General features: G+C 44.7%; 2 protein-coding genes across 2 annotated transcripts in view; both read left to right on the top strand.

Annotated features, from left to right (window-relative positions):
- LOC143817492 (olfactory receptor 52A1-like) overlaps nucleotides 1–23,465 on the top strand; it is a 165,878-nt gene that overhangs the window by 93,394 nt on the left and 49,019 nt on the right. The gene's annotated exons all lie outside the window — the stretch shown is intronic.
- On the top strand, nucleotides 1,837–2,775 carry LOC143817590 (olfactory receptor 52E8-like). Its single transcript, XM_077299082.1, has one exon. It carries the CDS (start codon nucleotides 1,837–1,839, stop codon nucleotides 2,773–2,775), a length of 939 nt encoding a protein of 312 aa, XP_077155197.1.

Genomic DNA, 23,465 nt, shown 5'->3' with positions numbered 1-23,465 from the left:
AAATTTTAACACACTTGAATCAGAGTGTTAGAACTTCTTCCAGATATTCTGCATCCAACACCCATCAACTGGACCTCCCGAGTCATTCAGTCACCGTGTGAATTCTTAACCACAAGTTCTAACAGGTTGTAAATGTGTCTCAAATCTATGCCCGGTCACAACCAACATAGCAAAGAATGGTGACAGAAACCATAGAAACAATCCAAAAGGCTCCAGAAAACATTTTGAAATGTTTCTCCTCCTGTTTTGGTGTCATCACTATTCTCTGCTCCATTGTTTATGGTCCAAGTGGATTCCTAACACTTCATGTGGCCCAAACCCTACTTCAGGGATCAACTCTTGAGAGTGCTGAGGACTTTTTTCTTTTTCTGGTCCTATTCTATAGCTCCATGTTTCTTATTCTTTGTCTTGTCCGGTATATTGTGATTCCCCAATCTTCTGTGAGTCTGCAGCTTCTGGCTGCTGACCTCTAATATTTGGTAAATGCTACCACATACTAGAGAACAGCAGTAAAGGTCACAGCCATGACCAAAGCAAATAAACTGGGGGAGCAATTAGGATAGAGAATTGTGACTGTCTTATTTTCTATGAAGGAACAGATGATTGGCCTCGGGGAGACCAAAACATCCAACACCGCGGAGACACCATCACGTGTTTCTCAACGCAGTGATCCAGAACACTGCCCCCATCCCTTGTGGGAAATATGCAAATGCATGTAGGATAGCTGCGGAGACACCATCACGTGTTTCTCAACGCAAGCAGTGAATAGCCAGACCTTTCCCCGGGAAGGAACAACCACGGGAAGGGCAGCATCCAATAAAGGAAAACATCCAATACAGGAAAACCACCTATGACAAGCATGGTATCCATCCACAGACAGCTGTTTCGGGGTGTTTGCCCCTCATCAGTGTGGAGTAGGGATGGGGGCAGTGTTCTGGATCACTGCGTTGAGAAACACGTGATGGTGTCTCCGCGGTGTTGGATGTTTTGGTCTCCCCGAGGCCAATCATCTGTTCCTTCACAGCCTTTTACTAGGCACTGCTCCTAATAGCCAGATTCCTACTCCACACTGATGAGGGGCAAACACCCCGAAACAGCTGTCTGTGGATGGATACCATGTTTTGGCATAGGTGGTTTTCCTTTATTGGATGCTGCCCTTCCCGTGGTTGTTCCTTCCCGGGGAAAGGTCTGGCTATTCACTGCTTGCGTTGAGAAACACGTGATGGTGTCTCCGTAGCTATCCTACATGTCTTATTTTCTATGCTGTCATATCTAAGGACTAAAGTCCATCATGAAGGCACATTTGACAATATTTCTAAATCGGTCTCATAAACATGTCACATTTTGACAAGTTAGCTTTAACACCATTCCCAACCCCAACTGTGAGGCTGAGATTCCAAGCATCCAGACACACTTACAGATCTTTCCGGGAGGCTAGTGTTGGCACCCTGGAGACTTGCTGAACTCTTCGGCATCTGGAAGTTCTCCCCTTGTTTCAGGATCCTTCCGAGCATTTTGTTGGAGTTTGCAGTTGTGCATCAAAGTTGGTGTCAGTGTGATGACTTCTACACTATGTTGACCTAGTCTGGTTTGTATGAAGTGGATTCCTCAGCACATCCAGTGCCCGGTAAGTCATACTCCCTTGTATAGACTGTCTCCTTTAGGACAAGTTTTTGGTAGTGAGGTTCTCAGAATGGCTGGAGCCTTTGACATCCTCCTTTTCATGAGCACATGGGCAATTCAGATGATTAGTAGAGGTTGATACATTGGAGACACATTGTAATATTTGACCTCTCAATTATTTTTTTTTAAGGACTATGCCTGCCCGTGTCCACAATGCTTCCTATAAATGACTCCCATCCTTACGTCTTCATCTTACTTGGGATCCCGGGTCTGGAGGACGTCCAGTGCTGGATTTCCATCCCCTTCTTTTGTATGTACTTGATTGCCTTCTTTGGGAACATTATCCTCTTACTAATCATCAGATCTGAGAAGAGTCTTCATGAGCCCATGTTCCTCTTTCTGTCCATGTTGTCCATGACTGATATTGTTCTGTCGTCTTCCACCCTTCCTAAAATGTTGTGCATCTTCTGGTTTAATATACGTGAAATCTGTTTTGAGGCTTGTTTGACTCAGATGTTCATCATCCACTCTTTTACGGCCATGGAGTCCGGATTTTTCTTGGCAATGGCATTTGACCGATTTGTGGCTATCTGTAACCCTCTGAGGCACTCAGTTATTTTGAGCAGTAAAGTCATTCTCGCTGTTGGGATTTCTGTGGTGTTTCGGGCTTTGATATTTTTTTTACCTCATCCATTCATTGTAAAAAGCTCAATTTTCTGCCAAACCAATATCATCTCTCACACATACTGCGAGTTCATGGCAGTTATTAAGCTGACGTGCGGAGACTCATCCATGACCAAGTCCTACAGCTTGACCATAGCCTCATTGATAGGTGCTTGCGATCTACTACTGACGATCACTTCATACACCTTGATCCTCCATACAGCCCTCAACCTCCCCACCAAGCAGGCCGGTCTGAAAGCCCTCAGCACTTGCACATCGCACATTCTTGTCATCTTGGTGTTCTACACCACAGCTACATTCACCTTTGTCACTCACCGATTTGGACATAACATTCCGCCACAGATCCACATCAGTATTGCCAATATTTATCTTTTGGTGCCACCAATGTTGAATCCCATCATTTATGGGATGAGGACTAAGAAGATCCGTCAAAAGATTGACCGAGTGTTTTGTGTCGCCAGTGTCTGAGCCCAACATTGTACAGTCAATAATTGGCCTTGTATTTGGTGGATCAGATATGTCATTACCATATTTCGGAGATATAACTGATATCCATTGCGTGGACAGTGTCTCATCTTCCTATATCCCAACTGATACATAAAGCAGTCATAATAATGGAAGGTTTCTTGGTATGTGTTTGGCTAACTGGACCATTATTGTGGGTCATAAAACGTCCGTCTCTGTTCAGTTGTTCTACGGGTCTTCGTCCACCATGTCGATAACTACGATCAGCAATGAGTGCATCAAGTGGGTCTTATTATAGTCTGAGGTCTTTCCAGATCCAAAGTCTATTAAATATGGGGTGAAAAAAAAAATATTACTACTTAGCTTTCACCTTCTCCACCGAACACCCCTAGCCTCTTCTTCACTACCAAAAGAAGAAAAGGGCTAATAATATTGAGTCTTCCCAAAAATGCGGATACAATCCTACAACACGGAGACTTTACTACTATAAATAATGCAACAATCTTTATTCAGAAGACATAAAATAGAAGGGAACAATAACATGATGCAGGATAAAGTAAAGGGGCAAGCTGTGATGATATTTAGCAATTCATTACTGTCAATGTATGATTGAATAGACAGCTCCAGGAGGGAAGAAAACAGATGAAAATCTATTAATAATCTCATCTCATTGAAAGTGCAACAAAAAGGAGAAAGTTCTAAATCCCTTAAAAACCGAGCCCCATTTATCAATGTTGATTTGTTCCACAATATGTGGTAATTACTCTGGAACTTCTATATTTCTCAGTGATGCTCAAATTGTTTTTTCGTGACACATTGTACTTTACATCAGTGCTAAATTTATGTCAATTTAGTCTGCGTTCATTTATGAAATTATCGGAAATTAGGTGAAAATTTGGAAACTTTCGCAATTTTCAAACTTTGTTTTTCGGTACCCTTATAGCAGATAGTCAAACCAACCATAGCGGTCAACAAATAACTTTTCCCACATGTCTACTTTACATCGGGTCATTTATCCAGCATTTTATTTTGTTCAGATGTTAGAAGAGTTAAAAGTTTAGCTGGAAATTTACATTTTTCCAATAAAATTTGCAAATTCTATTTTTTTATCAACCTATTTAAGTTTGAAGTGACGTGGAGGGGTCTATTTAATGGAAAACTCCCCAAAGTGATACCATTTTAAAAACTAGGCCCATCGTATTCAAAACTGTTGTCAAAATGTTTGTGAACCCTTCAGTGTTTTACAGAAATTAGCTCAAAGTGGAATAACAAAATGAAAAATTATATTTTTTTTCACTAAAACATTGCTTTAGCTCTAATTTTTCATTTTCATAATGATGTAATAGGAAAAAATAACCCCCCACATTATTACACAATATCTTCCAGATGCAGCAATATTTTGTCTGGAGTAAATTGCTTAAGCAATGTCGCTTTAGTTAACAGCATAAACCCCCCATAAGTGACAGCAGTTTGGAATCTACACCCCTCATGAAATTCGTTTTGGGGTGTAGTGACCATTTTTGACTAGCAAAATTGTATAACATTGGTGCGCAAAATGAAAAATCCTGGTGGCAGCGAAAAATCTCTCTATGACTCTATTTTGGAAACCATATCAGTCAAGAAATTCATCTGGGTCAGCAGTGAGTATTTTGAACCCACAAGTCCTCACAAAGGTTTTGTAACATTGGGTCGTGGAAATGAAAAATTTAATTTCTCCTACTAAAATGTTATATTATCTGCAGATTTTTCATTTTCACAATTGGTAGTGGGCAAAAAATGGATCCCACAATTTGTTTTTCAATTTCTCCTGAATGCAGTGATACTCCCAGACTAGTGCTCCACGGAAACTTAACCCCTAATAGAACCACCCACTATAATGAGCCAGTTTGAGTCATTTTGGGCCCCATTGGCTCGGCATGGAGCACAGGACGAATGAGAACCAAGCCTTTGGCCGAGCACTGGCCACAATGCATTAACTGGTCACTGGTCTCCTGACCCGGAGTCATAGGCATGTAGAAGGCTGTTGCGTCCTGGTCAGGAGACCCGCGACCAGTCTGTACATTGTGGTCAGTGCTCGGACTGAGTTCTAAGGACGTCTGCAAGAGTCTTTGTACTGATTTTTGGGAGGGTGATGGAACAAATAAACAGAAGTACAAACATTGCCTGTATTTTATTATATTTTCTCTCTGTTCCTCTTGCGGTATAAGTAATAAGATGACTTCATTCTTTGGGTCGGTGCAATCACAGTGATGCCACATTTATATCTTCTTATGTGATTTACTTTTACTCACTGAAATTATGTTTTTCTCCATATTCTGAGCTCCATAATTTTTTTTATTTTTCTGCTGGCTGAGCTGTGAAAGAGATAGTGATTCAGCTATACTACTTTTTTACATTCACACTTTTATCTCTTATTATTCCATGTTGTGTGTTAATATAATGAAAAAAGTGACATTTTTATAGTGTTTTCTATACTAGATAACATGGCCATATCAAATATCTGCATGTTTTTTGTTTATATTTTCTTTATGTTCGTTTTGTGTGGGGGGTTTTTTTTTACAATTTTGATTTCATTTTTTTACTTAGTTCTACAAGGGGACATGGCTATTTCACATGCTGATTGCCGCTCTCCTGTACATTAGTCAGTATTACGCTTCACTCACATCTGCGTAAAAAAAATCTCTCCAAATTGATTCTGAAAAGTAGGACGAGCTTCAACTCCCTCCATAAGATTTCTATGGGATCAAGGTCTGGAGACTGGCTAGGCCACTCCATGACCTTAATGTGCTTCTTTCTGAGCCACTCCTTTGTTGCCTTGGCTGTATGTTTTGGGTCATTGTCTTGCTGGAAGACTCAGCCACGGCCCATTTTTAATGTCTGACGGAGGGAAGGAGGTTGTCACTCAGGATGTTACGGTACATGGCTCCATCGATTTTCCCATTGATGTGGTGAAGTAGTCCTGTGCCCTTAGCAGAGAATCACCCCCAAAACAAATAATGTTTCCCCCTCCATGCTTGACAGTGGGGATGGTGTTCTTTGGGTCATAGGCAGCATTTCTCTTCCTCCAAACACAGCGAGTTGAGTTAATGCCTAAGACCTCAATTTGTTTCTCATCTGACCACAGCACCTTCTCCCAATCACTCACAGAATCATCCAGGTGTTCATTGTCAGACTTTAAAGGGGCCTGCACATGTGCCTTCTTGAGCAGGGGGACCTTGCAGGCTCTGCAGGATTTTAAACCTTTACGGCATAATGTGTTACCAATGGTTTTCTTGGTGACTGTGGTCCCAGCTGCCTTGAGATCAATAACAAGATCCCCCCGTGTAGTTTAGGCTGATCTCTCACCTTCCTCATGATCAAGGATACTGTCATGTCAGACGCTGTTCAGACCAGGTCGTTCGACAGACAGCGGTAATTCCGCTTTTGACCACTATTTGCTCATTGGCGTCGGCTAGGTTTTGTCCAGCTGTTCCAGGGTTAATTTACCTGATCCTCGGATTGGAAGCTGGGCCATGCCCATGGCCTTTAAATAGTTCTACGGATCATTGGACGTCGCCGATTATAGCTTCTGTCTTGCGTTGTTATCTCGGTCTGGAGTGGAGAGCTGGTCGTTGGAGTATCGTTGCTGGTGGTGTATTTTCCTTTGTCTTATTTACTCCTTCCTATATTTGTGTTTATTTTGCCCTTCACATTTATAGTGTATTCCTGAGTGACTGCGGCGTGGTGTATATTTTCCTTTATCCTTGTCTGTGCTAACTGTGGGTATTGGTGTATTACATTCACTGGGTGGAGGGCGGAGGTTTTCAGCTTAGGGTTGTAACAGGAGGCAGGGTGAGGTTCGAGGCCTGGACATGCACACCTTCAGTGTAAACTTCAGGTAGAGGGTCAGTCAGCATTTCCCTAGTCTGAGGGAAATTGCAGGGGCCCGGGTTATTAGCTCTCACCCACCTAGTCTCCCCATGACAGATACCCCACGAGGTGAGACTTTGGACGGTGCCCCAGATCGATGTCGATTGACAGTCATTTTGTATTTCTTCCACTTTCTTACTATTGCACCAGCAGTTGTCTCCTCCTCACCCAGCGTCTTACTTATGATTTTGTAGCCCATTCCAGCTTTGTGCAGGTCTGTGATCTTGTCCCTGACATCCTTATAAAGCTCTTTGGTCTTGCCCATGTTGTAGAGGTTAGAGTCTGATTGATTAATGGAGTCTGTGGACAGGAGTCTTTTATAAAGGTGACTATGTAAGACAGCTGTCTGTAATGCAGGTGACGAGTTGATTAGGAGTCTAACTGGTCTGTAGGAGCCAGAACTCTTAATGGTTGGTAGGGAATCAAATACTTATTTCTTACAGACAAATGCAAATAAATGTATATAATTTATACAATGTGATTTTCTGGATTTTATTTTTGATATTCTATCTCTCAGTGTTAAAATTAACCGACCCTTAAAATTATAGACAGTTCATGTCTTTGTCATTGGGCAAACTTACAAAATCAGCAAGGGACCAAATACTTATTTCCCCCACAGTACAACGCCTGGGGCTTGCACAGACGTCTGTGATCGCACTATTATGGAGCATACGGGCCGCCTCCAGCGCCATGATGTCACCCAGAACTGATAGACTTTGGGATGAGTCGACTTGATGACTCCGATATTTTGCCTGGACGGCCACCTCTTGGCTTCTGAATAGATGGACGGACTTCATCTCGTATTCTTCCAGCTGTCATGGCGCTCACACGATGCAATTTGGTAATTTTCTTGGCCGAGAGACCGATATCGATGAGCTGGATGAGGATGTTTCTCTTTTCTTAGGAAATCGTCTTCGTGGCGTCTCCTCAATTCAAACCAGTGACCTTTCACTTGGGAATCATCCTAATAACACACTGATCTAATAGGGAATGTGAGGACAGGTTGTGATTTGTAGTATTCAGGAAGAAAAAGATTATTCCCCACCAGGAGCAAAACAGTGAGATGAACAGAATCTGCAGAACTAATCAATTGCTAAATAGCCGCAAGTGAAATATATGTATGAGATAGAAAAGATGATCAAGGCAGTAGTGGATGGTGAGATATGGAGCCTGGAAGTCAGACGTTTAAACATTATTACCCTTTTGCTCCTCACTGTATATACTCATGAAGCTCTTTCAAAGACAAGTCAGAAATACCTTTAAGTGGCCGGTCTGTTCATTTGTTACTGAGAAATCAGTGTTTGAATTGATATGCAAACAAGGCTGAAGAGCTATTTGAAGACTTGAAGCCTCTGTCACTCCGGCTCTATTTCCCGGCCAGCACTGCCTCCTTTTGCTTGACTGACAACTCCTTTGCCTGAAGCCACAAAGCACACTGATTCTAACATTCAGTGAAGGAGAAATGGACCAGTCATGTAAAGGTTAAAGGTATCACTGGACTAGTGCTTGAAAGAGTTACATGTGCGTATAAATAGTTTGAGGGGGTGGGGAATCCTGCTGACAGGTTCCTTATAAAGTGGAATTTCAGCTCAATGGTCGCAGAGTCAGTGCAAATTTCATCAGTGTCTCAATGGTAAAATCATATTACCGCTCCCACAGGAGCCAGACCGAAAGGTCGGAGAGATGTAAGGAATGGTCGGGATTGCAAGTGTAAGGAGGAAGACTGGGCTGTGGGTACCAGCTTACCGGGTCCAGAACAGTTAGGGCTGCATGCGTCCCCTGTTCCCCGGGGGAAGAAATGAGTTGGACCAACCTGATGGAGATGTGGAGAGTGCAGAGTGGCCTTTGTGTAGATATGGAGAGTGCAGAGAGGCCATTGTGTAGATGTGGAGAGTGCAGAGAGGCCCTTGTGGAGTTGTGGAGAGTGTAGAGAGGCCCCTGTGGAGATGTGGAAAGTGCAGAGAGGCTCCTGTGGAGATGTGGAGAGTGTAGAGCACCCTTTGTGTAGATGTGGAGAGTGCAGAGAGGCCCTTGTGGAGTTGTGGACAGTGTAGAGAGGCCCCTGTGGAGATGTGGAAAGTGCAGAGAGGCTCCTGTGGAGATGTGGAAAGTGCAGAGAGGCCCTTGTGGAGATGTGGAAAGTGCAGAATCGCCCTTGCGGAAATGTGGAAAGTGGAGAGAGGCCCCAGTGGAAATGTGGAAAGTGCAGAGAGGCCCCAGTAGAGATGTGGAAAGTGGAGAGAGGCCCTTGTGGAGATGTCGAAAGTGCAGAGAGGCCCCAGTGGAGATGTCAAAAGTGGAGAGAGGCCCTTGTGGAGATGTGGAAAGTGCAGAATGGCCCTTGCGGAAATGTGGAAAGTGGAGAGAGGCCCCTGTGAAGATGTGGAAAGTGGAGAGAAGCCCCTGTGGAGATGTGGAAAGTGCAGAGTAGCCCTTGTGGAGATGTGGAAAGTGCGGGAGAGACCTTCAGAGGTGAGGGAAGGCTTAACTCCATGAAACAACCAAAAGTGACAATAAGTAAGTGATACGGAAAATATTATTCTGCCTAATAATTAGTAAATTGTAGCTACAGAGCTAAGGAGGTTATAGTAAAATTGGTACAGTATACCGGCACCAAATAATACAGGAGGTGACTTCGCTGTAGGCGTATAATTAGGTTGAACAAGTGACAAATTATCGCATTGAAAAAACAAACCTTCATATTCCTAAAATCTGTCACCTAAATCTCAAATGCTACTAGAATGGGAAAGGCTCCAACAACTACAAACCAGCGCCCCATCACAACCCAGGCCGCTGCCACGTCCCCATCCGTGAAGAGTTGCAAACAGTCGTTCAACGCCATCTCTCCATCCACAACCAGTGTCCATTGAAATTGGCTAAGAATGAATTACAAATCTCCAAATCCGTCCAGATATCCCTAGTGATTCTGACAAAATGTACAGGGGATTTAACACCAGCTGTAGCAGCCACCGGACCACTGGAGAAACTGCCCATAGGTATAATATGGCTAGGGAAGATGACTGAACTGCGCTAATCTGCACCTTCTTATCTCTAGCCACCATCGCTCTCCAATCAGGCAACATATGTTGTGGGGGCCTGTAATCCATAACAATGGAATCACTTTCTAGGCCCAGAAAACACATGACCGTGCCTGGCCCCTCTGCCTTATCTGGTGCTAATGGAGTCACAATCCTCAAAGCTACCCTATTTACCAGACAAAATAGAACAGCTCGATGAACAGGGAGGACCAGAATGTGGACAGGGCAAAACGTCCCCGTATGGAGAAAGTAGAGCACCTCCTATGGACAAGGATGAGCGCCCCCTTTTCGAGAGGGAAAAGTGGCGGCTTGTGGAAAGGGCAGAGCGGCCCTTGTGGAGAGGGCAGTGAGGCTCCTGTGGAAAGGGTGGAGTGGCTCCTGAGGAGAGGGTAGAGAGGGTAGAGTGGCTCCTTTAGGAGAGGGCTGAGCAGCCACTGAGGAGAGAGCAGAGCGCCCCTTTTGGAGAGGATAGAGTGGCTCCTGAACAGAGGAGAAGGCAGAGCGGCTCATGAGGAGAGGGCAAAGCTGCCCCTGTGGACAGTGCAGAGCAGACCCTGTGGAGAAAGCAGAGCAGCCCCTTTTTGAGAGGGCAGAGTGGCCCCTGTGGACAGTCCAGAGCAGTCCCTGTGTTGAGAGAGGAACGGCCCCTTTTGGAGAGGGCAGAGCAGCTCCTGAGGAGAGGGCAGAGCGGCCCCTGTGGAGAGACCTTCAGGGCTGCAGGAAAGCTTAACTACACACAAAGTGACAATTAATAATTTATACAAAAAATAATTCCCCCAGCTGTGAGCTGTGACGTCTGCTCACTGTCCAAATGAATCCAAATCTGGTTGCTACATTTCCTGCCTTGACTTTTATACAGACTGTGGCAGTCCTTACACCTGAGGTCATGTCCATGGATTATTTTGGGGGTAATCATTTTAAATCAAATTGTTACTTGTATCAAATTGATTCTTTCATCTGTAAAATACATTAATCATCACCATGTTGTTCGCACTTCTGCACAAAATTATCTGTGGTTTGTGCTGTAAATTTAGTAGCAGTATGAAACTTTTATTATTTTATTTCCTTCAGCCTAAGCTTAGAGTGCACCAAACTCTGCCTGAGACAATTTCTAATGAACGACCTTAAAGGGGTTGTATCGTCTGGTTACAGGGGGCAGTGGTCCCTGAAGATTGACAGTTCAGGCCGGCAGCAGGGTCTCACCCGTAGCCTGAACTGTGTGCACTCCGATCCTGCGAGCACAGACAGCTTTGTCCATGCAGTGTCGGAGGGGCGCAGGGGCACGGGATCCAGCCAGCTTCCGACAGACGGCAGCGGTGGCCAACAACCTAGGCAATGAGTGCAAACTATAACATTAAACATTTCTCCATTCCTGAGAAATGTGAGGATTTCCAATAAGTGGAAAATTGTAAGGTTTCTTGCTTCAACAAGGACTTTGCAATTTTACCCCTTCAAGAAGATAAGACAACCCCTTCAGTGACAGCAGGTTACAACTTTATAGGAATTGTCTGTATCCCTGTGAATTTGATATTGAGAAACAGCGCCTCATCTGGGGATACGTGTTAGGCCACGTTCACACGGTCAGGATTTTACATCAGTATTTGTAACCAAAACTAGAAGAGGAACAATCATAGGAAAAGTATAATAGAAACATATGCTCCACTTCTGTATTTATCACCCACTCCTGGTTTTGGCTACAAATACTGATGTAAAATACTGACCAAATACTGAAGGTATGGCCCTGGTCTTAGGCCTTCTTTACACGTCCGCTTTTTAAGGACCTCAAATCCGCACACCCATTGTACTCAGTAGAGGCGCACATGTCAGCTTTGTCACATGCGCCGTGTGTCTTTGTTAAAGACCTGCAGACTTGTCAGTTTATTTGCAGAAGGCCGGAGTCACACTCATGTCCACTTGCGATGAAATCGGACGTATGCAATCAGATAAAAAATCAGATTGAATTCAGGCCAATGTTAATCTATCATTGTGTCTTCATCTGCATTTTTTTTCCAGCTCGGATCAGATCACGATCGGACTGGAAAAAAAGTTGCAGCATGCTGTGATTGTAATCAGAAATTAGATTGCATCCCGCAATAGAAGTCAATGGGTGCGAGAAAAAAATCACACAGCACTCGGATCATGCAAGTGCTGTCCGATCTTTACAAAATTTAAGAATTGAAAGTCCTCACCCATTCCCCTGATGCCCTCATCATCTGCAAAAGAGGTAAAGAAAACAAACAACAATATTCCTCAGCTTTCAGCCGAGATGCTGCTAATCCATTTGTCCTACGACGAGTCCAGCTCTGCTACATCTAGATAGCAGGCTGCATGAATGCATGATGCGACCATACAGCCTGTCATCCAGTAGACACTCAGCACCGTGTGCTCGGTGTCTCTCTGTGAACTCCTATTACGTGAGTGTGAGAAAATCCTTCTGCTCGGTGCCATCTGACAGGTCGTGCAAGTTCACGGCCAATCAACTCACTGCACCTGTCTGATGTCAGCCCGAGCGCCATAGCACTCGTCCGTATTCTACGGTAGTGTGACCCCAGCCTTAGTCATTTACACATCATTTTGAAAGGAAATATTCTTCAAAACACACACACATACATACATATATATATATATATATATATATATATATATATATATATATATATATATATAAAAAATGAAAAAAGGGAACAGCACAAAAATACTTACCTTTGGGTGCAAGGCCCCCAGACAACCAGTCCACCGATTATCCAAGTTTATAACATTTCAAAAAAAGAGGCAGCGCTCCATTTTTCCAATGTAAAGCCTTGAGAAAAGCTCATTGGGAGCTGAAACGTTGCCTGAATATGTGGGTAAATTAAACCCTGCACGTTTTTATATTGGAAAAATGGGGTGCTGCCTCTTTTTTTGAAAAATTATATATATTAGATAAATAGAATAAAAACCAGCAATTCATCTGCTGCATACAGTAAAATCACACTGACAGGTTAGAATAGAATAGATACAATACATATATACACATATAATAGGTATATAGATGTCAGTGACGCACACATGTACTGTATATATATTATATAGATAGAAGAAAAGCCGGCAATTCAGCAGCCACGAACTCTAAAATGACACCAGGACCCGACAGTATAGAAGAGATGGATTACACACATAGATACAGATATATGGGTTATACACATAGAATAGGTAGATATACAGCTGGCAGTGACATATACAATTAGTGCAGTGTGTGTGCAGCTTACTGTACATGTATTTAACTAATAAAAGATAATTTTTTGAACTCCAGATGGGCCTGGACTTGTGCTGGTGTGAGCAGAGGACCTTCCGTGCCCTGCAGGAGTTTAATCCATGACAGCACAGTGTGTTACTAAAGATCATTTTTGAGACTGTGATCCCAGCTCTCTTCAGGTCATTGGCCAGGTCCTCCCGTGTAGTTGTGGGCTGATTTCTGACCTTTCTGAGAATCATCCTTACCCTATGAGGTGAGATCTTGCATGGAGCCCCAGACCGAGGAAGATTGACAGTCATTGTGTGTTGCTTCCATTTTCTAATAATTGTGTCAACAGTTGTTGCCTTCTCCCCAAGCTGCCTGCCTATTGTCCTGTAGCCCATCCAAGCGTTGTGCAGCTCTACAGTTTTATCCCTGGTGTCCTTAGACAGCTCTTTGGTCTTGGCCATGGTGGAGAGGTTGGAGTGTCATTGAGTGTGTGCACAGGTGTCTTTTATACAGGTAACAAGGTCAAACAGGAGCAATTAATACAGGTAATGAGTGCAGAGTAGAAGGCTTCTAAGGGTATGTTTCCACATTCAGGAAACGCTGCATGTTTGACGCTGTGTAGAGCCGCAGCGTCAAATGCAGCGTCCAGATGTTACAGCATAGTGGAGGGGTTTTCATGAAATCCCGTCTGCACTATGCGGTAAAACACGGAGGCGGCAGACCAGTGCAAACGGACATGCAGCATGTCTTATCAGAACACAGCATGTTTGTTTACAAAGCGGCGACGCTCCTTCGCCGCACCGTATATTTACCATAGACTATCATTAGATGCGATAAAATCGCATCTAATGATTAGTCACATGCGTAGAAACTGCGTACAAGCAGCTTACTATGCATGTCCATGCCGGCTCACCTGTCCCGCTGCCGGAAGTCCCTCATCCACTGCAGTTCTCGCGATAACTTATTGTCAGGACTCTGAACATTTTTTATTACCTTTTGTGCATTACTGCCCTTTTCCAAGATGGTGTCTTTGGTCTTATGTGCACTGTGTCTTCCTGCTATAATCTTCACCCCAGCCTTCAGTCTATGCTAGAGTACTCTGCCTTGCATCCAGCTCCTGACCTCTGGTGACTCCCTGGCTATATACCTGCTCCTGTGAACCTGTGTGGTGATCCTGCTACTCTGCTCTGAGTTCCTGCTGCATACACAAGTTTCCAGTAATCGTCCTTCATCTGCTGCTCGTGTTTACTTCATCTGTATTTGCTGGACATGTAAGCTGTTGCTGCTTTGCTTAAACCTGAGATTATCACCCAGGCCTCCCTGGTTGAGATAAGACTTTGCTTGAACTGCCTTATAAGCATATCTATCTGTGTTTTGGACTAAGCAAGGACTTATTCGTGTCAAGTATCCTCAAGAATAACTGTGCTTCATAGACTTTCTGCGTGATTGCATTTTCCTCTGAAGTTTCCTATTGACTGCTAAGCTGCGTTTATTATTTACTCCAAGTATTGTGGACTTGAGTTTCTCTCTGCACCTGTTTGAATCACTGTGTGATAATATAGACTTTACCACTTATAAACTGTGTCCTGTAGTTGTCTTGTTCCACGCAAAGAGTCTCCTGAGTTATCCCCTATGATTATTACACTTATGTTATCGCGAGAACTGCCGTGCACGGACTTATCTCCGGTCACTAGTCTGGTTCTGGCAAACAGCTGATCAGCTGATTGTGAGAACGCTGTAGTGTAGGTGATCACTGGAGAGTTATCATCTACCGGCTCTGCAACATCTGGATGTCAGACATCCAGATGTAGCAGAGCTGAACTCGTCTACACTGTGTGCACATACACCACACAACATACAACACACAACAAACACCATACAACATGCGGTGACATGCAACATGCGACAACATGCGACGAAATGCTAAATACAACATGCGACATGCAACAACATGCGACATGCAACATGCGATGACATGCGACAACATGCGACATACAACATGCGACAACATGCGACATGCAGCGACATGCGACATGCAACATGCAACATGCGGCGACATGCAACAACATGTGACATGGAACATGCGACAACATGCAACATGCAACAACATGCAACATTCGACAACATTGGACATGCGACAACATGCGACATTCAACATACAACATGCGACATGCAACAACATGCGACATGCAACATGCGACAACATGCGACATGCAGGGACATGTGGCATGCAACGACATGCAACATGCGACAGCATGCGACAGACAACATGCGACAACATGCAATATGCGACATGCAACATGCGACAACATGCGACATGCAACATGCAAAAACATGCAACATGCGACAACATGCAACATGCTGCAACATTTGACATGCGACAGCATGTGACATGCGATATGTGACAGCATGCAACAAGCGACATGCAACATGCGACAAGATGCGACATGCAACATGCAAAAACATGCAACATGCGACAACATGCAACATGCTGCAACATTTGACATGCGACAGCATGCAACATGCGATATGTGACAGCATGCAACATGCGACATGCAACATGCTACATGCGACATGCTGCAACATGCGACATGCGACGACATGCAACATGCGACATGCACCATGCAACTCATACATACAGTACATACATACAACATACATACAGACGTACAGTACATTAAACATAGAGTACATACTCACCATCACTTGTCACTTTGATCCCCGAAACCAGTGTCACCTGTAAAAAATATTAAAATAATAAACAAACACTATACTCCCTCATCCACAGAAATCCAATTAAAACGAGTGTCCCACGATGATGTCCTGTGGAGAGCAGCAGCATCAGCTGATGTGACCGCTCTCCAGGGGCTCCAGGAATACAATGATGGAGGGTATCCTTTCACAATGTATTCCTCACACTGTATTCCTACGCCCCTGTGAGAAAATATTCCCTAGTCTCACTTTTGGCATTGCTGTGTGAGAAATTTTCCCACCCAGCAATTGCCATAAAGTGAGACTCTGAACTAAAGTAACCTCTCAGTGATGCACTGCAGGAGCCATTGTCTCCTGTCAGTGTGTCACTGGAGGTCCTATAGAGCAGTGACATCACCCGATGTCATTGTTCTATAGGGGAGATCGTCGTGGGACACTCATTATTAATTGGACTGCATCGGACAGGTAGTATAAGGTTTATTATTTTACATTTTTTGCAGGCGATCGAGTATGGTAAGTATGATGAAATTAAGAATAATAAAATACTTTTTTCTGGCTGTGTCTATTTCTTTTTTAACTCTTTCACTACTCTAGGATTAATAATGGATAGGCGTCTTATTGACGCCTCTCCATTATTAACCCGGCTTAATGTCACCTTACAATAGCAAGGTGACATTAACCCCTTATTACCCCATATCCCACCGCTACACGGGAGTGGGAAGAGAGGGGCTAAGTGCCAGAGTTGGCGCATCTTACAGATGCGCCATTTCTGGGGCGGCTGCGGACTGGTATTTGTAAACGGGGGGGGCAATATCAATGGCCCCTCTCTAGGCTATGAATATTAGCCCGCAGCTGTCTGCGTAGCCTTTCTGGCTATAAATTATAGGGGGACCCCACGTCAATTTTTTTTTTGGGTCCCCCTATTTTAATAGCCAGTAAAGGCTACGCAGACAGCTGCGAGCTGATATTCATAGCTTGGGGGGGCCATGGGTATTACCCCCTTTCCAGGCTACAAATATTGGCCCCTGGCCGTCGGCTTTCCCCCTCTGGCGCAGAAAATTGCGTGCGCCATTTTTTTTTCCCATTTTTTTTAAAATTAAACGTTCATTCATAAACATCGGCCTTGCTATTATATATCTACTAGATGGTGGCCCAATTCGAACACATCGGGTATTCTAGAATATGTATGTACTTTATTTACGAAGTGGTGTTTAAATCCCACTGCAATATCGCTGATTGGTCGCGGCCGGCCGGGCGCGAGCAATCAGCGAAGCGTGGTTTAAATCCCGCACCAATTCACGGCCTGATTGCACCTGTCGCTGATTGGTCGCACCAGCCGCCCGCGACCAATCAGCGACGCTGGATTTCCGTTACAGACAAATAGACCCTTAGATGATTATATATATATATATATATATATATACTAGATGGTGGCTCGATTCTAACGCATTGGGTATTCTAGAATATGATTGTATGTATGTACGTCGCGCTGTGAGTGGGGGTTAAATTCCACACCAATATCGCTGATTGGTCGCGGCCGGCCGCGTAGTATATAGCACAGCCACGTAGTATATAGCACAGCCATGTAGTATATAGCACAGCGAGGTAGTATATAACACAGCCCACGTAGTATATAGCACAGCCCATGCAGTAGATAGCACAGCCACGTAGTATATAGCAGCCACGTAGTATATAACAGCCACATAGTATAGAGCACAGCGATGTAGTATATAACACAGCCCACATAGTATATAGCACAGCCAACACAGTAGATATAGCAGCCACGTAGTATATTGCCCAGCCACGTAGTATATAGCACAAACACGTAGTATAATGCCCAGCCACGTAGTATATAGCACAGAGACATAGTATATAACACTGCCCATGCAGTATATAACACAGGCCACGTAGTATAGAGCACAGCGATGTAGTATATTGCCCAGCCACGTAATATATACCACAGCCACGTAGGATATAGCACAGCGCACATAGTATATAGCACAGAGATGTAGTATATAACACAGCCCCCCGCAGTATCTAACACAGCCCACGTAATATATAGCAATGTGGACACCATATCTCTGTTAAAAAAAAGAATTAAAATAAAAAATAGTTATATACTCACCCTCCGTCAGCCCCCAGATCCAGGTGAGGTGTTTACCGATGCTCCTCGCGACACTCCGGTTTCAGGGGTGCATTGCAGTCTCGCGAGATGATGACGTAGCGGTCTCGCGAGACCGCTACGTCATCATCTCGCGAGACCGCAATGCATGGAGCAGTCACCGGAGCGTCGCGAGGACCGGGAAAGCCCTCAGCTGGATCCAGGGGCCGACGGACGGGGAGTATATAATGGGTTTTTTTTTAATTATTATTTTTAACATTAGATCTTTTTACAATTGCTGCTGCATAGGCAGCATCAATAGTAAAAACGTTGGTCACACAGGGTTAATAGCAGCGGTAACGGAGTGCGTTACACCACGGCATAATGCGGTCCGTTAACGTTGCCATTTACCCTGTGTGAGCGCTGACTGGAGGGGAGTAGGGAGCGGCCACTTCACCGCTGGGCTGTGCCCGTCGATGATTGGTCGTGGCTGTTTTGTTGCGACCAATCAGCGACTTGGGATTTCCGTGACAGACAGACAGACAAACAGAATAAAGATACATAGATATACTAAACATCGGGCTTGGTATTATCTATCTATTATCTATCTATTGACCTATCTATCTAGCTATCTATAGATACACTATATCTATCGATAGATATATTTATAGATAGATAATAGATACGATAGATAAATACGATACATCTATCTATTATCTATCATCTATATCTATCGGTCTATCTGTTATCTATCATGTGTCTGTGTGTGTAAACATTATTCTTTAATGGAGTATGTAAATGAAGAGGTTGGACAAGATATGACATCACCCTTTTTTTTGGTATATCTTTATTGAGCTTACAAAAACACACACAAATCCGCATGAAAAAAACGCATCAAAAAACGCATGAAAAACACAAGTGACCTGCCAGTGACCTCAGGTGCAGATTTGGTCAGGATTTTACCTGCATAAAATCCTGACCAAATCCTCATGCAATCCTGAACGTGGACACATACCCTTACAGAAACACTAACAGGTCTGTGAGAGCAGAATTCCTGCTGGTTGGTCGGTGATCAAATATTTATTTCATACAATAAAATGCAAATTAATTATGTAACAATCTTACAATATGATTGGATTTTATTTTTAGATTCTGCCAGTCTGTACCATGATAAAAAATACAGACCTCTCCAATCTTTGCAGGTGGGAAAAATGGTCAGTGTATCAAACGTTCCCCCCTGTATGTCCACCACACATGCTTACACATTACTCATAATGGGGCCAATTCATTAGGATTGGAAAGAGAAGACGCAGCGGCGCTCCATGTGTGAAGTGGGCGGCCAGTACGTCAGACCCGGAGACTCGTGGTGGCCGCTCATCTGGTCTGATGGAGCAAATGGCAAAAACAACTCGGCATGAAGCTTGGAAGGTAAAGGGGACGTGGCAGCTGGATGAGAAAGGCAACGAGAAAAAGCCGCGTTATTGGGCGCCGCCGAGTCCGGAAAACGAGGTGACCAGGAGATGAAGAAGGGGAGACCTTACTGACAATGCGTTTCACTTCCTAAAGAGGAAAACTAGCATTTTACAATGGACAGGACTGACGCGAAGCTCCAACTCCAACCCCCAATTAGCCGACGTCATTAGTCGCATGAAACAAATAAATACAAATTTACAGATAAATCATATAGAACATACAAGGGATCGACCCAAAAAAGCACAACCAAAAATATGAAACAAAAAAAAGTTTGGACAAACGGTGGTGCCATACAGCGCTCCTTTTCCTGACGGTCTGGTGTTGTGAATTTGCTTTTTGGCTCCCTCTGGTGGTTACTAGTGATTTGACTCTGGGTATGTCAGTCATCCCTTGTATGCTCACCTGGGCCGTTAGTTCAGGGGTGTTGCTATATAAGCTCCCTGGACCTTCAGTTCAATACCTGGCAACGTTGTAATCAGAGCTAATCTGTTGTGCTCTTGTCTACTGATCCTGGTTCCTGCTCGATTAAGCTAAGTCTGCTTTCTTGCTTTTTGCTATTTGTTTTTGTTTGCATTTTTGTCCAGCTTGTACTTAATCTGTATCTTGTCCTTGCTGGAAGCTCTAGGGAGCTGGTGTTCTCCCCCCGGGCCGTTAGACGGTTCGGGGGTTCTTGAATTTCCAGCGTGGATTTTTGATAGGGTTTTTGTTGACCATATAAGTTATCTTACTACATTCTGCTATTAGTAAGTGGGCCTCTCTTTGCTAAACCTAGTTCATTTCTATGTTTGTCATTTCCTCTTACCTCACCGTTATTATTTGTGGGGGGCTTGTATCCTACTTTTGGGGTCCTTTCTCTGGAGGCAAGAGAGGTCTTTGTTTTCCTCTTCTAGAGGTAGTTAGTTCTCCGGCTGGCGCGAGACATCTAGCGACCAACGTAGGCATGTTCCCCGGCTACTTCTAGTGTTGGCGTTAGGAGTAGTTATATGGTCAACCCAGTTACCACTGCCCTATGAGCTGGATTTTTGTACTTCGCAGACTTACTTATTCCTCTGAGACCCTCGCCATTGGGGTCATAACAGTTTGCCAGGCCAGTATTAAATGTTAAATGCATTGCAGAAGCGGGATTATAAGAAAGAAAATTCTGAGTTTTTTTTTCTTTTTCTCATTTTTTTTTTCTTTTCCCCTTTACCTCTGAGTGGCTTGTGTTTGCTGCAGACATGAATGTCCAGACCTTGATTACAAGTGTGGACCAGCTTGCTGCTCGTGTGCAGGGCATACAAGATTATGTTATCAGAAATCCTATGTCAGAACCTAAGATACCGATTCCTGAATTATTTTTCGGAGACCGATTTAAGTTTAGAAATTTCAGGAATAACTGTAAATTGTTTTTGTCCCTGAGACCCTGTTCATCTGGAGACTCCGCTCAGCAAGTGAAAATTGTTATTTCTTTTTTACGGGGCGACCCTCAGGATTGGGCCTTCTCGCTGGCGCCAGGAGATCCGGCATTGGCGGATGTTGATGCGTTTTTTCTGGCGCTCGGTTTGCTTTATGAGGAACCCAATCTTGAGATTCAGGCAGAAAAAACCTTGCTGGCTATGTCTCAGGGCCCGGACGAGGCTGAAGTGTATTGCCAAAAAGTTCGGAAATGGTCCGTGCTGACTCAGTGGAACGAGTGTGCACTGGCCGCAAATTTTAGAAATGGCCTTTCTGAAGCCATTAAGAATGTGATGGTGGGTTTTCCTATTCCCACAGGTCTTAATGATTCCATGGCCCTGGCTATTCAAATCGACCGGCGGTTGCGGGAGCGCAAAACCGCAAATTCCCTTATGGTGTTGTCTGAACAGGCACCTGATTTAATGCAATGTGATAGAATCCTGACTAGAAATGAGCGGAAAATTCATAGACGCCAGAATGGCTTGTGTTTAGTGTTGAGCATTCCGATACTGCAAGTATCGGGTATCGGCCGATACTTGCTGTATCGGAATTTCCGATACCGAGATCCGATACTTTTGTGGTATCGGGTATCGGGTATCGCAACAACATTAATGTAATAATGTGTAAAAAAGAGAATTAAAATAAAAAATATCGCTATACTCACCTGTCCGACGCAGCCGGGACCTCAGCGAGGGAACCGGCAGCGTTGTTTGTTTAAATTTCGCGCTTTTACTTGGTTACGTGAAGTCCCGGCTTGTGATTGGTCAGGGCGGCCATGTTGCCGGGACGCGGACCAATCACAGCAAGCCGTGACGAAATTACGTCACGGCTTGCTGTGATTGGTCCGCGTCCCGGCAACATGGCCGCCATTAACCAATCACAAGCCGTGACGTCACGGGAGGCTGGACATGCGCGTATTTTGAAAAGCGCGCGTGTCCAGCCTCCAGTGACGTCCCGGCAACATGGCCGCCATTAACCAATCACAAGCCGGGACGTCACGGGAGGCTGGACATGCGCGTATTTTGAAAAGCGCGCGTGTCCAGCCTCCAGTGACGTCCCGGCAACATGGCCGCCATTAACCAATCACAAGCCGGGACGTCACGGGAGGCTGGACCTGCGCGTATTTTGAAAAGCGCGCGTGTCCAGCCTCCAGTGACGTCCCGGCAACATGGCCGCCATTAACCAATCACAAGCCGGGACGTCACGGGAGGCTGGACATGCGCGTATTTTGAAAAGCGCGCGTGTCCAGCCTCCAGTGACGTCCCGGCAACATGGCCGCCATTAACCAATCACAAGCCGGGACGTCACTGGAGGCTGGACACGCGCGCTTTTTAAAATACGCGCGTGTCCAGCCTCCCGTGACGTCACGGCTTGTGATTGGTTAATGGCGGCCATGTTGCCGGGACGCGGACCAATCACAGCAAGCCGTGACGTAATTTCGTCACGGCTTGCTGTGATTGGTCCGCGTCCCGGCAACATGGCGCCGTGACCAATCATAAGCCGGGACATCACTGGAGGCTGGACACGCGCGCTTTTCAAAATACGCGCATGTCCAGCCTCCCGTGACGTCACGGCTTGTGATTGGTTAATGGCGGCCATGTTGCCGGGACGCGGACCAATCACAGCAAGCCGTGACGTAATTTCGTCACGGCTTGCTGTGATTGGTCCGCGTCCCGGCAACATGGCCGCCCTGACCAATCACAAGCCGGGACCTCACGTAACCAAGTAAAAGCGCGAATTTTAAACAAACAACGCTGCCGGTTCCCTCGCTGAGGTCCCGGCTGCGTCGGACAGGTGAGTATAGCAATATTTTTTATTTTAATTCTTTCTTTTACACATTAATATGGTTCCCAGGGCCTGAAGGAGAGTTTCCTCTCCTTCAGACCCTGGGAACCATCAGGAATACCGTCCGATACTTGAGTCCCATTGACTTGTATTGGTATCGGGTATCGGTATCGGATTGGATCCGATACTTTGCCGGTATCGGCCGATACTTTCCGATACCGATACTTTCAAGTATCGGACGGTATCGCTCAACACTACTTGTGTTACTACTGTGGTGATTCTACACATGTTATCTCAGCATGCTCTAAATGTCTAAGGTTGTTAGTCCTGTCACCGTTGGTAATTTTCAACCTAAATTTATTCTATCTGTAACTTTGATTTGTTCACTGTCGTCTTATCCTGTCATGGCGTTTGTAGATTCAGGTGCTGCCCTGAGTCTTATGTATTTGTCATTTGCCAAGCGCTGTGGTTTTGTTCTTGAGTAGTGTTGAGCATTCCGATACCGCAAGTATCGGGTATCGGCCGATACTTGCGGTATCGGAATTCCGATACCGGGATTCCGATACTTGCCGCGTATCGGATACCGGAATCGGAAGTTCCAAGATTCAAAATGCAGAAATTCAGCCAATGAGAATGATTCCAAGTGTGGGCACATCCTGTTTAGCATGGAGGGCATGAAACTACTGGCAAGGCTGTGATTGGCTGCTGAAATGATGTCATGCTGCAGTTTAAAAGTCGCTGGCGCCATTTTGCGATCACTCTGCTGTGAATTCAGTTAGTGACAGGACGCTGTTTGCTGACTGAGGGACAGTTTAGAGATAGCGATTTGCTTCTTTGTGCTTTCCAAAGGCTAATTTAGCAACCGCTGTGTTCACCTACTAATCACCTTCCTTTTGCCTTGTAGCGCTGTTTTCACAGCGATCTGCAAGGTCTCTCTGTGTGTGTGTGTGAGTGCAGCCCACTCTCTAGTCTGAGTGCAGCCACATAGGCCATCCATAGCTGGTTGTATTCAGTTCAG

This window comes from Ranitomeya variabilis, chromosome 3, assembly GCF_051348905.1.
Source record: "Ranitomeya variabilis isolate aRanVar5 chromosome 3, aRanVar5.hap1, whole genome shotgun sequence".
Lineage (NCBI taxonomy): Eukaryota > Metazoa > Chordata > Amphibia > Anura > Dendrobatidae > Ranitomeya > Ranitomeya variabilis.
Note: the sequence above shows the minus strand (reverse complement) of the source record. Positions and strands in the feature narration are given on the sequence as shown.

Coding starts and splice junctions, on each gene's coding strand:
- LOC143817590 (XM_077299082.1), top strand. CDS start 1,837: ATGCTTCCTATAAATGACTCCCATCCTTACGTCTTCATCTTACTTGGG.